The sequence below is a fragment of the Nerophis ophidion genome, linkage group LG03, assembly GCF_033978795.1.
Source record: "Nerophis ophidion isolate RoL-2023_Sa linkage group LG03, RoL_Noph_v1.0, whole genome shotgun sequence".
NCBI lineage: Eukaryota > Metazoa > Chordata > Actinopteri > Syngnathiformes > Syngnathidae > Nerophis > Nerophis ophidion.
This window is the reverse complement of record NC_084613.1, coordinates 16,420,781-16,433,280: the sequence shown is the minus strand read 5'-3', so window position 1 is coordinate 16,433,280 and position 12,500 is coordinate 16,420,781. Positions and strand designations below refer to the sequence as shown.

The 12,500-nt window shown below is 34.7% G+C and overlaps 1 protein-coding gene across 2 annotated transcripts in view; it reads left to right on the top strand.

Annotated features, from left to right (window-relative positions):
* ankrd27 (ankyrin repeat domain 27 (VPS9 domain)) overlaps positions 1 to 12,500 on the top strand; it is a 50,983-nt gene that overhangs the window by 4,670 nt on the left and 33,813 nt on the right. For both annotated transcript variants that reach the window (XM_061894426.1, XM_061894425.1), the window contains exons 2-5: positions 5,939 to 6,055; positions 7,318 to 7,428; positions 7,495 to 7,791; positions 11,044 to 11,103. In XM_061894426.1, the coding sequence (XP_061750410.1) occupies positions 5,954 to 6,055; positions 7,318 to 7,428; positions 7,495 to 7,791; positions 11,044 to 11,103 (570 nt within the window). In that variant the 5' untranslated portion in view covers positions 5,939 to 5,953. The remainder of the gene's footprint in view (positions 1 to 5,938; positions 6,056 to 7,317; positions 7,429 to 7,494; positions 7,792 to 11,043; positions 11,104 to 12,500) is intronic.

The window sequence follows — 12,500 nt, the reverse complement described above, 5'->3', positions numbered from 1 at the left end:
ACTTTTTCCATGTTTTGGTATATCTTGTTCCCAAGTGGAATACATTAATTTTTGTCCTCAAAATTCTACGCACAATACCGCATAATGACAATGTAAAACTTTTGTTTTCAGAGCTTTTTGCATTTTTTTTTTTTTTTGTAATAAATCTGCAAACGCCCCTCTCCAAAAAACAAATCCATTACTGTCCTCAACAGTCTACACGCAATACCCGATAATGAAAATGTGAAAAGTTTTTTCTAAATCTTTATTGCAGTTAATACATGTGATTTATTACACTTGCAAAGATTTGTAAAAAAAAACAACAAAAACTTTTTCACATTGTCATTATGGGGTATTGCGTTTTGAATTTTGAGGACAAAAATGTATTTAATCATTTTGGAATAAATTAATTGTGTTTAAATTTTCTGTAGAATTTTGTGGACAAACATGACTGTATTTCATTTTGGAATAAGGCTATAAATGTGAGTGTTTTTTTAGAGCTTTTTTTTATTTTTTTTGTTTTTTATAGATACCGGTATGCAAAATTCCCCCCACCATGAGAAAAAAAAACATTTTCACATTGTTATTATGGGGTATTGTGTGTAGAATTTGGAGGACAAAAATTATTTTATTTTTCGAATAATTAATTAATAATTCTTCCTCATAATGACAATGTAAAACGTTTGTTTTTAGAGCTTTTTGCAGTTTTGGGATTGTAACAAATCTGCAAAAATCCCCCCACGAAAAATAAATCTGTTATTGTACTCAACATTCTACACACAATATCCCATAATGACGATATATTAAGTTTTTTCTAGAACTTTATTGTAGTTTTAATTATTTTTTTTTGCAAAAATCTCTAAAAAAAAAATAACAACAAAATAACTACAAAAACTTTTTCACATAGTCATTATGGGGTATTGTGTGTAAAATCTTGAGAACAATAATGAATGTATTCCATTATGGAACAAGCGGTAGGAAATGGATGGATGGATGGATGGATGGATGGAATACATTTATTGTGTATAGAATTTTGTAGACAAACATGAATGTATTTCATTTTGGAATAAGGCTCTCAATGTACACGTTTTTGTTTTTTTGTTTTTTAGCGCTTTTAGCAGTTTTTTATTTTTAATAGATATGCAAAAGTTCCCCCACCCCCCCAAAAAAAAACCAACAAAAAACATTTTCACATTGTTATTATGGGGTATTGTGTGTAGAATTTTGAGGACAAAAAATATTTTATATATTTTTGGAATAATTAATTTTTTACCTCAAAATTCTACACACAATAACCATTAATGACAATGTAAAAAGTTTGTTTTTAGAGGTTTTTTTTTTGTAGTTTTCTTTTTTAAAGTACACTTGTAAAAGTAAAAGAAAAAAACATTATCACATTTTCATTTTGGAGTATTTTAGGGAGGATTCTGTGGACAAACATTAATTTATTATTTTAGAATAAGGCTCTAAATGTCTTTTTTATTTATTTTTGTGGCTTTTTGCACTTAACGTATTCGTAAAAGTCTGCTCAAAAATGTTTTCACACTGTCATTTTGGGGTAGTGTGTGTACAATTTCGAGAACACAAGTGAGTTTATTCCATTTTAGAATGAATTCATAGTGTGTACAATTTTGAGGACAAAAATATTGTATTTATTTTTTCAGATTAATTATTTTTTTACTTCGAAATTCTACAAACCCCCATAATGACAATGTAAAAAATGTTGGGGTTTTTTGTTTGTTTTTTTTTAGAGATTTTTGCCTTTTGCCTTTTAAAGTTTTGATAAATTTCACATTGTCATCATGGACTGTTGTGTATAGAGTTTTGAGGGCAAAAGAGAATGTATTCCATTTTTAAATAAATTAGTTGTGTGTAGAATTTTAAAGACAAAAATGTATTAATTCCATTTTCGAGTCAATTTTTGTACTGAAAATTCTACACACTATATATACCCCATAATGACAATGTAAAAAAGTTTTTGTTTATTTATTTTTTTTTTTTTTGAGATTTTTGCTGTTTTTTATTTTTAATAAATATGCAAAAATCCCCCCAAAGTATAAATACATTATTTTCCTCAACATTCTACACATAATACCCCATAATGACAGTGTGTCTTATTCTATTTTAGTTAGTTATCATCAATACATTTGCAAAAGTCCTCCCAAAAAACAATTTCACATGTTCATCATGGGGTATTGTGTGTAGAATTTTGAGGACAATAATGATCCCTTTGGGAATAAGGCTGTAACATAATAAAATGTTGACAAATTGAAACCCTGTGAGTCCTCTCCGGATGCACTGTACGATAAAAATTATATACTTTTATTGGAGGACCTGCGCTACATCGTGTTGGTTTGCAAGGACAGGAAACATTCATGTTATGTCCTTTATCGCAATGAACTGTACATGAAAAATGTGGGGAAAATATTCCTCTAAAAGTTACACCGCGATAATGCACCTTGATGACAATTTTCAGCTCTTTTTATTCTGCACTTGAAGTAGTCGCTGCTCTTGTTTCAAGTCACACTTATGCAGGTGTAAAAAGAAGCCACGCGGTGCTCAAAGCAGAAGTCAGGGAACGTTCTTTACGTGTCCGTCATCTCAAGGTCACATGATCACGGAGGACCCTTGTTGTCAGCGCTCGCCTCAGGGGGGTGGGGGGTGGGACATTCTTCTTCTTCCTTGGTGTCGGATCACGAGGAGAGTGACTCTGAGTCCAGCTGAGGAGCTCCTACTATCATTCTGTGTGTCTGGGTGTGTGTGTGAGGATGAAGCTGACGAGCAAGGTGGTGAGTACACACTTTTGCTTCTTTTTGCCTGACTTTGGTGGTCTTATTCCTCCGTCTGCTTCCACGCTTCCCCTGTGGACTTCCATGAAATTATTTCATGAAGGATTTGACAGAAGTGTGTGTGTGTGTATGTATGTATGTGTGTGTGTGGCCTCCGCATGAGGCGCCGCGTGCCTTTTTAAGAGAAATGATAACGCCTCGGTTACAGCCGCTTCTCGGAATTGTCTGCCGGTTCCGCAAGGGAGTCTGACACGGATTCCCGCGGGAGCCGATGACGTCACCAATCAGCGCAAAAATGCCGCAGAGTTACATTTCACCAGAAAAGGATGGCTACCGGTCACATTTGAACCGATACGGTACCAATTCTCGGTACCAAAACCGGGTCGCCATTGTTTTTGAAATATTCAAAACAAGAACTGCCGTCCAGATGTTATGTACAAACCCCGTTTCCGTATGAGTTGGGAAATTGTGTTAGATGTAAATATAAACGGAATACAATGATTTGCAAATCATTTTCAACCCATATTCAGTTGAATATGCTACAAAGACAACATATTTGATGTTCAAACTGATAAACTTTTTTTTTTTTTTGCAAATAATCATTAACTTTAGAATTTGATGCCAGCAACAAGTAACAAAGAAGTTGGGAAAGGCGGCAATAAATACTGATAACGTGGAGGAATGCTCATCAAACACTTATTTGGAACAGGTGTGCAGGCTAATTGGGAACAGGTGAGTGCCATGATTGGGTATAAAAACAGCTTCCCAAAAAATGCTCAGGATTTCACAAGAAAGGATGGGGCGAGGTACACCCCTTTGTCCACAACTGCGTGAGCAAATAGTCAAACAGTTTAAGAACAACGTTTCTCAAAGTGCATTTGCAAGGCATTTTGGAATTTCAACAGCTACGGTACATAATATCATCAAAAGGTTCAGAGAATCTGGAGAAATCACTCCACGTAAGCGGCATGGCCGGAAACCAACATTGAATGACCGTGACCTTCCATCCCTCAGATGGCACTGTATAAAAAACCGACATCAATCTCTAAAGGGCATCACCACATGGGCTCAGGAACACTTCAGAAAACCACTGTCACTAAATACAGTTGGTCGCTACATCTGTAAGTGCAAGTTAAAGCTCTACTATGCAAAGCGAAAGCCATTTATCAACAACATCCAGAAACGCCGCCGGCTTCTCTGGGCCCAAGATCATCTAAGATGGACTGATGCAAAGTGGAAAAGTGTTCTGTGGTCTGACGAGCCCACATTTCAAATTGTTTTTGGAAATATTCGACATCGTGTCATCCGGACCAAAGGGGAAGCGAACCAACCAGACGGTTATCGACGCAAAGTTCAAAAGCCAGCATCTGTGATGATATGGGGGTGCATTAATGCCCAAGGCATGGGTAACTTACACATCTGTGAAGGCACCATTAATGCTGAAAGGTACATACAGGTTTTGGAACAACATATGCTGCCATCTAAGCGCTGTCTTTTACATGGACGCCCCTGCTTATTTCAGCAAGACAATGCCAAGCCACATTCAGCACGTGTTACAACAGCGTGGCTTCATAAAAAAAAGAGTGCGGGTACTTTCCTGGCCCGCCTGCAGTCCAGACCTGTCTCCCATCGAAAATGTGTGGCACATTATGAAGCGTAAAATATGACAGCGGAGACCCCGGACTTTTGAACGACTGAAGCTCTACATAAAACAAGAATGGGAAAGAATTCCACTTTCAAAGCTTCAACAATTAGTTTCCTCAGTTCCCAAACGTTTATTGATTGTTGTTAAAAGAAAAGGTGATGTAACACAGTGGGGAACATGCCCTTTCCCAACTACTTTGGCCCGTGTTGCAGCCATTAAATTCTCGGTTAATTATTTACAAAAAAATAAATAAAGTTTATGAGTTTGAACATTAAATATCTTGTCTTTGTAGTGCATTCAACTGAATATGGGTTGAAAAGGATTTGCAAATCATTGTATTCCGTTCATATTTACATCTAACACAATTTCCCAACTCATATGGAAACAGGGTTTGTATTTTTTTATTATCATATTATCATGTGGAAGTATTATGGGGTATTTTGTGGAGAATTTTGAGGACAAAAATTCATTTAATCCAATTCGGAATAAACTCATTGTGTGTGAAATTTCATGGGAAAAAAACATGAATTTATTCAATTTTTAAATAATGCTCTAAATGTGAAAGTTTTGTTTAGTTTTTTTTCTAGCTTTTTGCGGTTTTCTATTTTTTTTAAATGTGCAAGAATCCCCCCCTCCCCCCAAAACATAATTCCATTATTGTCCTCAACATTCTGAACACAATACCCCATAATGTCAACGTGAAAACGTTTTTTGTTGACCTTTTTTTGCATTTTTTTAAATTTTCAAACCTCTCAATAAAAAAGTAAACAAAAGTGTCAAGAGGGGGGGGGGGGTTTTGCAGCTTGCTGCAGGGTTTTTTCTCCCGGGATGCAAAAAGACTATTCCAGACCAGGCGTGAAGGTAGGAACAAATACATTTTTTCAAGAAAAGCGTGCCGTTCACACGAGAGGCTAACAAACTAAAACAACTTAACGCAGGAAACATAGAAGCTAAACACTTAAAATGGACTATGGCATGGGACAAACAAGACTTACTGTGGCATGAAAACGAGCAGCATGAACTATGGCATGAAACGATCAATATAGAGCATGAATCTGTGGAATGAACAGTCCAGTGTCGCTAGCCCGACTGACTGGCAAAGGCGGTTTAAATGGTCTCATGATTAGAGCCAGGTGAGCGTCCGAACATCAGCGGCAGGTGAAAATCATAAGTCACCATGGCAACCAAAACAAACAAGTGCACCAAAAAACAGGAACTAATGGAGTTCAAAACAACAGAAAATAACAAAAACATAATATGATCTAGACCACAGATCATGACAAAAAGAACAAACAACAAATTAAGGGGTATTGTGTGTGGAATTTTGAGGGAAAAAATGTATTTAATCCATTTAGGAATAGAGTTCCAAATGTGAAAGTTGTTTGTGTTTTTATTTTTAGCTCTTTGCAGCTTTTACAATTTTAACAAACTTGCAATAGTTTGATAAGTAGGAGGTGTTGGCATGTGTCGACAAACAAAACAAAACCCTGCGTGACCTCCTCTTGGATTCCTCCTCCTCCTCTAGGTGTTGGACCTCCCCATGGCGGGTTATGACGAGAACATCGCTAATAACCCCTTCTACTTGGCGCTGGAGAAGCAGAGGCCTGACCTGTGCGCCCAAGTTGCCCAGCTCCACGGCATCGTGAGCCCTCCTCTCTTTTTTTCCCCACCTCACGTCAAATAGATCTGTAGAAGAAGAACCAAGAACGGGGATTTTAACCTGCCACCCTGTGTAGGAACGTTCCATCAACTCCTCAGAAGTCCCCAGGAGAGGGATAGCATCTATGAACAGATTTTATTTATAAAAAAAGCACTTTACGTTGAGCAAACAACCTCAAAGTGCCTCAGTGTAAAAAAAATAGTAATAATAATGTCAGAGTTATTTGGTGACGAACCCCAAGATGCAGAGATGGAGGCAGGCATGGAGTGGGAAAACATGATTTAATAAAGATACTAAGACAAAATCAAACAAAAGGGTACTAACACAAAGCGGGCACGAGGCGGATAACAAACTAAGGGTCTTTAGCATAGAAGCTAGCAAGAAACAAAAAAGGGCCTAGTGTGGAAGCTAGCGGGTTGCAAACAGGAAAACAAAAGTCGTTACTTGTAGCGTGAAAACAAAATAGAAGCAGGGAACAAAAGCTTACCGCTACGCTGCAATAAAACGACACGATAGCAACGACAGGAGTGACATGATCCAGCACTGACTGGAAGACAAAGTGGGTACAAATAGGAGAGGGCTGATTGACTACAGGTGTGGCCAGGTGCCAATCAGCCACAGATGAGGTGACAACAGCACACAGGGAGACAAAAAGGAAGCTGAACCAAAATAAGAGCACTTGACAGGAACTAAAGACAGGAGATACTAAACACAGAGGAAACAAAGACAAATGCAAAGGAAAAAACTAAAACATAGACAAACTGTCAGGGGAAAACCTGACAAATAAAAAGATGATAAATATAGATAAACTATAAAGCTAGAAACAGCCCAATAGCTAGAACCAGCATGCATATCTATAAAAAGGCTTTTTTTTTAAAAAGATGGGTTTTTAAGCCTTTTTTTGATAGCATCCACAGTCTGAGGTGGCCTCAGGTGGTCAGGGAGAGCGTTCCACAGATTGGGAGCAGTGGAGCAGAAAGCCCGGTCTCCCATAGTTCGTAGCTGATTAGACTAATGATTAGACTAATATCTGGTGTAGAGAGGAGGGGACGGGGAGGAGGGGCAGTTTATGTGTGGGTTCCCTCTCCTCTGTAAGTCTAAGTCCACAGCTATTCCCTCCTTTATTCCAGGCTGTTTTGTTGGATTTTCTGCACCCGTACTGAGTAACAAAATAGCTCAGTAGCATAGCTTGAGTTGAGGTGGGTAAGTTGATCCCAAAGACTGAAGATGCGGATGTGTCCCAGGTTCTGGTGCCGTGCTGTGTCAGTCTGGGCCAGAGCAGCCTGTCCAGCTGCCACTTTGACAGCTACGTGCTGCAGCCCGGAGAAGGGGGCTACCACACCGCCGATGGACAGGTTGGGTTTTCTATAGGCCGCTCATCAGCGCCTGGGTGGGCTCTCACGTTCCCTGGTGTGTGGCAGGAGGTCAGGATCCAGGAGAGGCAGGTCCTGCTGGGGTCCGGCTCGTCCGTCCCCATCCTGTTCGAGGAGACCTTCTACAACGAACGGGAGCAGAGCTTCAGCATCCTCTGCATCTCCCGGCCCGTCGAGGCGGCGCCCGGCCCGGCCGAGCTCGGCCCGTCGGCGCCGTACTGCCTGAAGAGTCTGGAGGAGGTGGAGGACTTCCTGGGCCGCCACGTCCACAAGTTGGACAAGATGATCCTCAACTTCTGCCAGGCCTTCAAGGAGCACGAGAGGAAGGGGCTCCGACACCACATGGTGGGACACATGCTCCACTCCATCTTTGACCCGATCATATACGCAACTTTATTTTCATTTAAAAATAAGAGTCGAAAATATGTAACAAAAGGTCCAAATTATGAGGTACATTTGACATTATGTGATAAAAAAGTCATAATTATGAAAGTTAAAAGGGAAAATTATTACAAAAATCCAAATCATGAGCTACAAAGTTGAAATTATCAGATAAAAAGGCCAAATGATGAAATAAAAAGTCATAATTATGAGATGAAAAATTGAAATAATCAGATAAGTCGAAAACATAATATAAAGGTTGAAATTATGAGATTAAATAGTTCATATTATGACATTAAAAATGTGAAAATATCCGATATTGTGAGATAAATGGAAATTATGGGGTAAAAAAATTAAAATGATGAGATAAAAAGGCGAAATAATAAAATAATAGCCATCATTATGAGATAAAAAGACAACATTACACGATAGTCATATTTATGAGACTAAATAGGCAAAACTATTAAATAAAAAGTCATAATTATGAGATGAAAAATTTATATAATGAGATAAAAGGTCGAAATCATAAGATAAAAGTCAAAAACAAGATTAAAGTAAAAATTACAAGATAAAAATATTTAAATTATGACATAAAAACTCCAAATAAGCAGATTAAAAATTTAAATTGTGGGATAAATCACAATTATGAGGTAAAAAATTTAAAATTAGGAGATATAAAGACAACATTATGACAAACGAGATAAGAACATCATAATTATAAGAGTAAATAGGCAAAATTATGAAATAAAAAGTCATAACTATGAGATGGAAAATTTAAATAATGAGATAAAAAGTCCAAAACATAAGATAAATGTCGAAAACATAAGATTAAGTCGAAATTACGAGACAAAAATGTTTTATTTATGACATCAAAACTGAAAATTATGAGGTAAAAAAATAAAAATTAGGAGATATAAAGACAACATTACGACATAAAGTTGCAATTACGAGATAAGAAAATCATAATTATGAGAGTGAATAGGCAAAATTATGAAATAAAAAGTCATGATTATGAGAGGGAAAATTTAATTAATGAGATAAAAAGTCGAAAACATAAGATAAAAGTCTGAATTATGCGATAAATTGAAGTTATGACTTAAAAAAATCAAAATAATCACATAAAACATTTATATTGTGAGATACATCAAAATTATGAGGTAAAAAAAATATAAATTATGAAATAAGTCAGAATTATGAGATAAAAAGACAGCATTACAAAATGAGAAAGTTTAAATTATGGGATAAGAAAGTCATAATTATGAGAGTAAATTGGAAAAAATTATGAAATCAAAAGTCATAATTACGAGATAATACACTTGAAATAAGATAAAAATTTTGAAAACAAGATAAAAAGTTTAAATTATGAGATGTAAAATCGTAATTATGAGATAAAATACATTTAAATTATGATATTAAGAAATGATGAGTAAAAATCTATGAAATAAAAAGGAAAAATTAAGAAATAGGTCATAATCATGACATAAAAAGACAACATTTCGAGATAAGAAAGTCAGAATTATGTGAGTAAATAAGGTTGATCATAAAAATGAAGTCATAATTATGAGATAATAAACTTGAAATGATGAGATATAAAGTTGTAATTATTAGATAACAAATTTAAACTATGGTATTAAGATATGATGATGTACAAAGGCGAAATTATGAAATAAAAGTTATAATTGTGAGATAAAAAGACAACATTATAGATAAGAAATCTAAAATTACAATATAAGAATGTCATAATTATGAGAGTAAATAGGCAAAATTATGAAAAAAATATATATAATAATTATGAGATAATAAACTTGAAATGATGAGATAAAAATTTAAAACAAGATAAACAGTTGAAATTATGAGATATAAAGTCGTAAATATGAAATAAAAAAATTAATTATGAGATAAATCAAAATGATGAGATGAAGTTTAAATCATTACATTAAACATTTTGAATTATGAGGCAAAAAAATCTACATTATGTAAAAATCAAAATTATGAGATAAGAACATTTAAATCAGATTTAAAAAAAATGGAAATTAGGACATATTAAGTTAAGTTAAAATTCAAAATTATGAGATAACGTAGAAATTATGAGATAAAAAGTCGAAACTATGAAATAAGAAAACAGAAATTGTGAGATTAAAAATAATAAAACCAGAAATTGTGAGATTAAAAATAACAAAACTATGAAATTAAAAACTGAAATTTTGAGATAGAAAGTCGATAATATGATGCAGAAAGTCAAAATCGTGAGATAAGAAAATTGAGGTTATCAGGAAAAAAAAGTCAAAATCTTGAAATAAAAGTAGAAATTGTGAGATAATACATAAATTATGAATAAAACCCTCATGATTATGAAAGAGAATGTAGAAATTATAAGACAATATATCATTTTTGAAATAAAAAAAAATCCTGATTATAAAATAGAAAAAGTAGAAACTATGAGATTAAAAAAAAAAAATCTAAAATATGTGTTAGAAAGTGCGCGTGTCCTGCAGTGTTAACTTTTTATCTCATATTTTTACTTAGTATTTTATAACTTTGATTTATCTCATAATATCGATGTTTTATCTCATAATGGAGACATATCTCGTAATTTTGACTTTTTATCTTGTAATTATGACTTTTTATCTCCAAATTTCCACGTAATCTCATATTTTTGACTTTTTATCTCATAGTTCCGATCTTTTATATGTATTTCACCTTTATCTTGAAATGTTTACTTTTCATCTCATAATCTTAACTTTATATTTCATAATTTCACATTTTTATCTGAAGTTAGATTTTTTTTAAGTTTATTTCATAATTTCTGCCTTTTATCTCTTATAATTAAGTTCACCATTGGGGGATTTCTTTTGTGTGACGGAAACAGGCTTCCACAGTCTTACGAGAATGTTTTTATCGGTCAGAAGCACACACAGAAATACAACAACACAGTCCAATCATTGGTGCAGCTGGCAGACCACTTGAAGACCGAGTGGAGCTAATCAACATTTCATTATATTTACTTTATTCTTCATGGTAGTTATTATTCCTGCACACAAGCCAAGGCTGGTGTGAGGCCTTGCATGCAAAGTTTAGTTGAAAACTGTCTGTGTGACAAAAAAAATGTTTGAATCATGCATGCAAGAAAGTCACTGTGATTCATCAACATTGTGATAATCCAATTATTTATATGTATTTACCCTTTTATTGTTGTGTTTTTTTTCCACTTATCAGGACTCAGTTCATGGGCTGTACACTCGATGTCTTCAGTGTTTGCTGAGAGACTCTCGTCTGGTGAGTGGAACATGAAATCCCTATTGTAAAGTGTGTACTTCTCCAATGTAATAAATGTCAGGTATCGCATACAACAACGTAACAGATGTCATGCCTCACATACAACAACGTAATAGATGTCATATATCAGGTATGACAACGTACTACATGTCATATAGCGCATAAAACAAAGTAATAGATGTCATATATTACATACAACATCATAATAGATGTCATATATTACACACAACGTAATAGATGTCAAATAGCGCATACAACATAATAGATGTCATATATTACATACAACAACATAATACATGTCATGTATCACATACAACAACGTAATAGATCTCATATATCACATATAGATGTTATGTATCGCATACAACAAAATAGATGTCAAGTATCGCATACAACAACTTAATAGATGTCATGAATCGCATACAACAACGTAACAGATGTCCTGTATCGCATACAACAACATAATAGATCTCACATATCACATACAACAACGTAATAGATCTCATATGTCACAAATAAATGTCATGTATCACACACAACAACGTAATAGATGTCATGATAATAAAGTATGTTTAATTCTGATGAATCGCATACAAAAACGTAATAGATGTCATGTATCGCATACAACAACGTAATAGATGTCATGTATCACATACAACAACGCAATAGATGCCATATAGCACATACAACAACGCAATAGATGCAATATAGCGCATAAAACAACATAATAGATGTCATATATTACATACAACAATGTAATAGATGTCATATATCGCATACAACGTAATAGATCTCACATATATATCACATATAGATGTCATGTATCACATACAACGTAATAGATCTCATACATATATCACATATAGTTGTCATGTATCACATACAACGTAATAGATCTCATACATATATCACATATAGTTGTCATGTATCACATACAACAACGTAATAGATGTCATGTATCGCATACAACAACTTAACAGATGTCGTGAATCGCATACAACAACGTAATAGATGTCATGTAACACATACAACAACATAATAGATGTCATATATTACATACAACAACGTAATAGATGTCATATATCACATACAACAACGTAATAGATGTCATATAGCACATACAACAACGTAATAGATGTCATATATTACATACAACAACGTAATAGATGTCATATATCACATACAACAACGTAATAGATGTCATATAGCACATACAACAACGTAATAGATGTCATGTAACACATACAACAACATAATAGAAGTCATATATTACATACAACAACGTAATAGATGCCATATAGCGTCATATGGGGCGGCATAGCTCGGTTGGTAGAGTGGCCGTGCCAGCAACTTGAGGTTTGCAGGTTCGATTCCCGCTTCCGCCATCCTAGTCACTG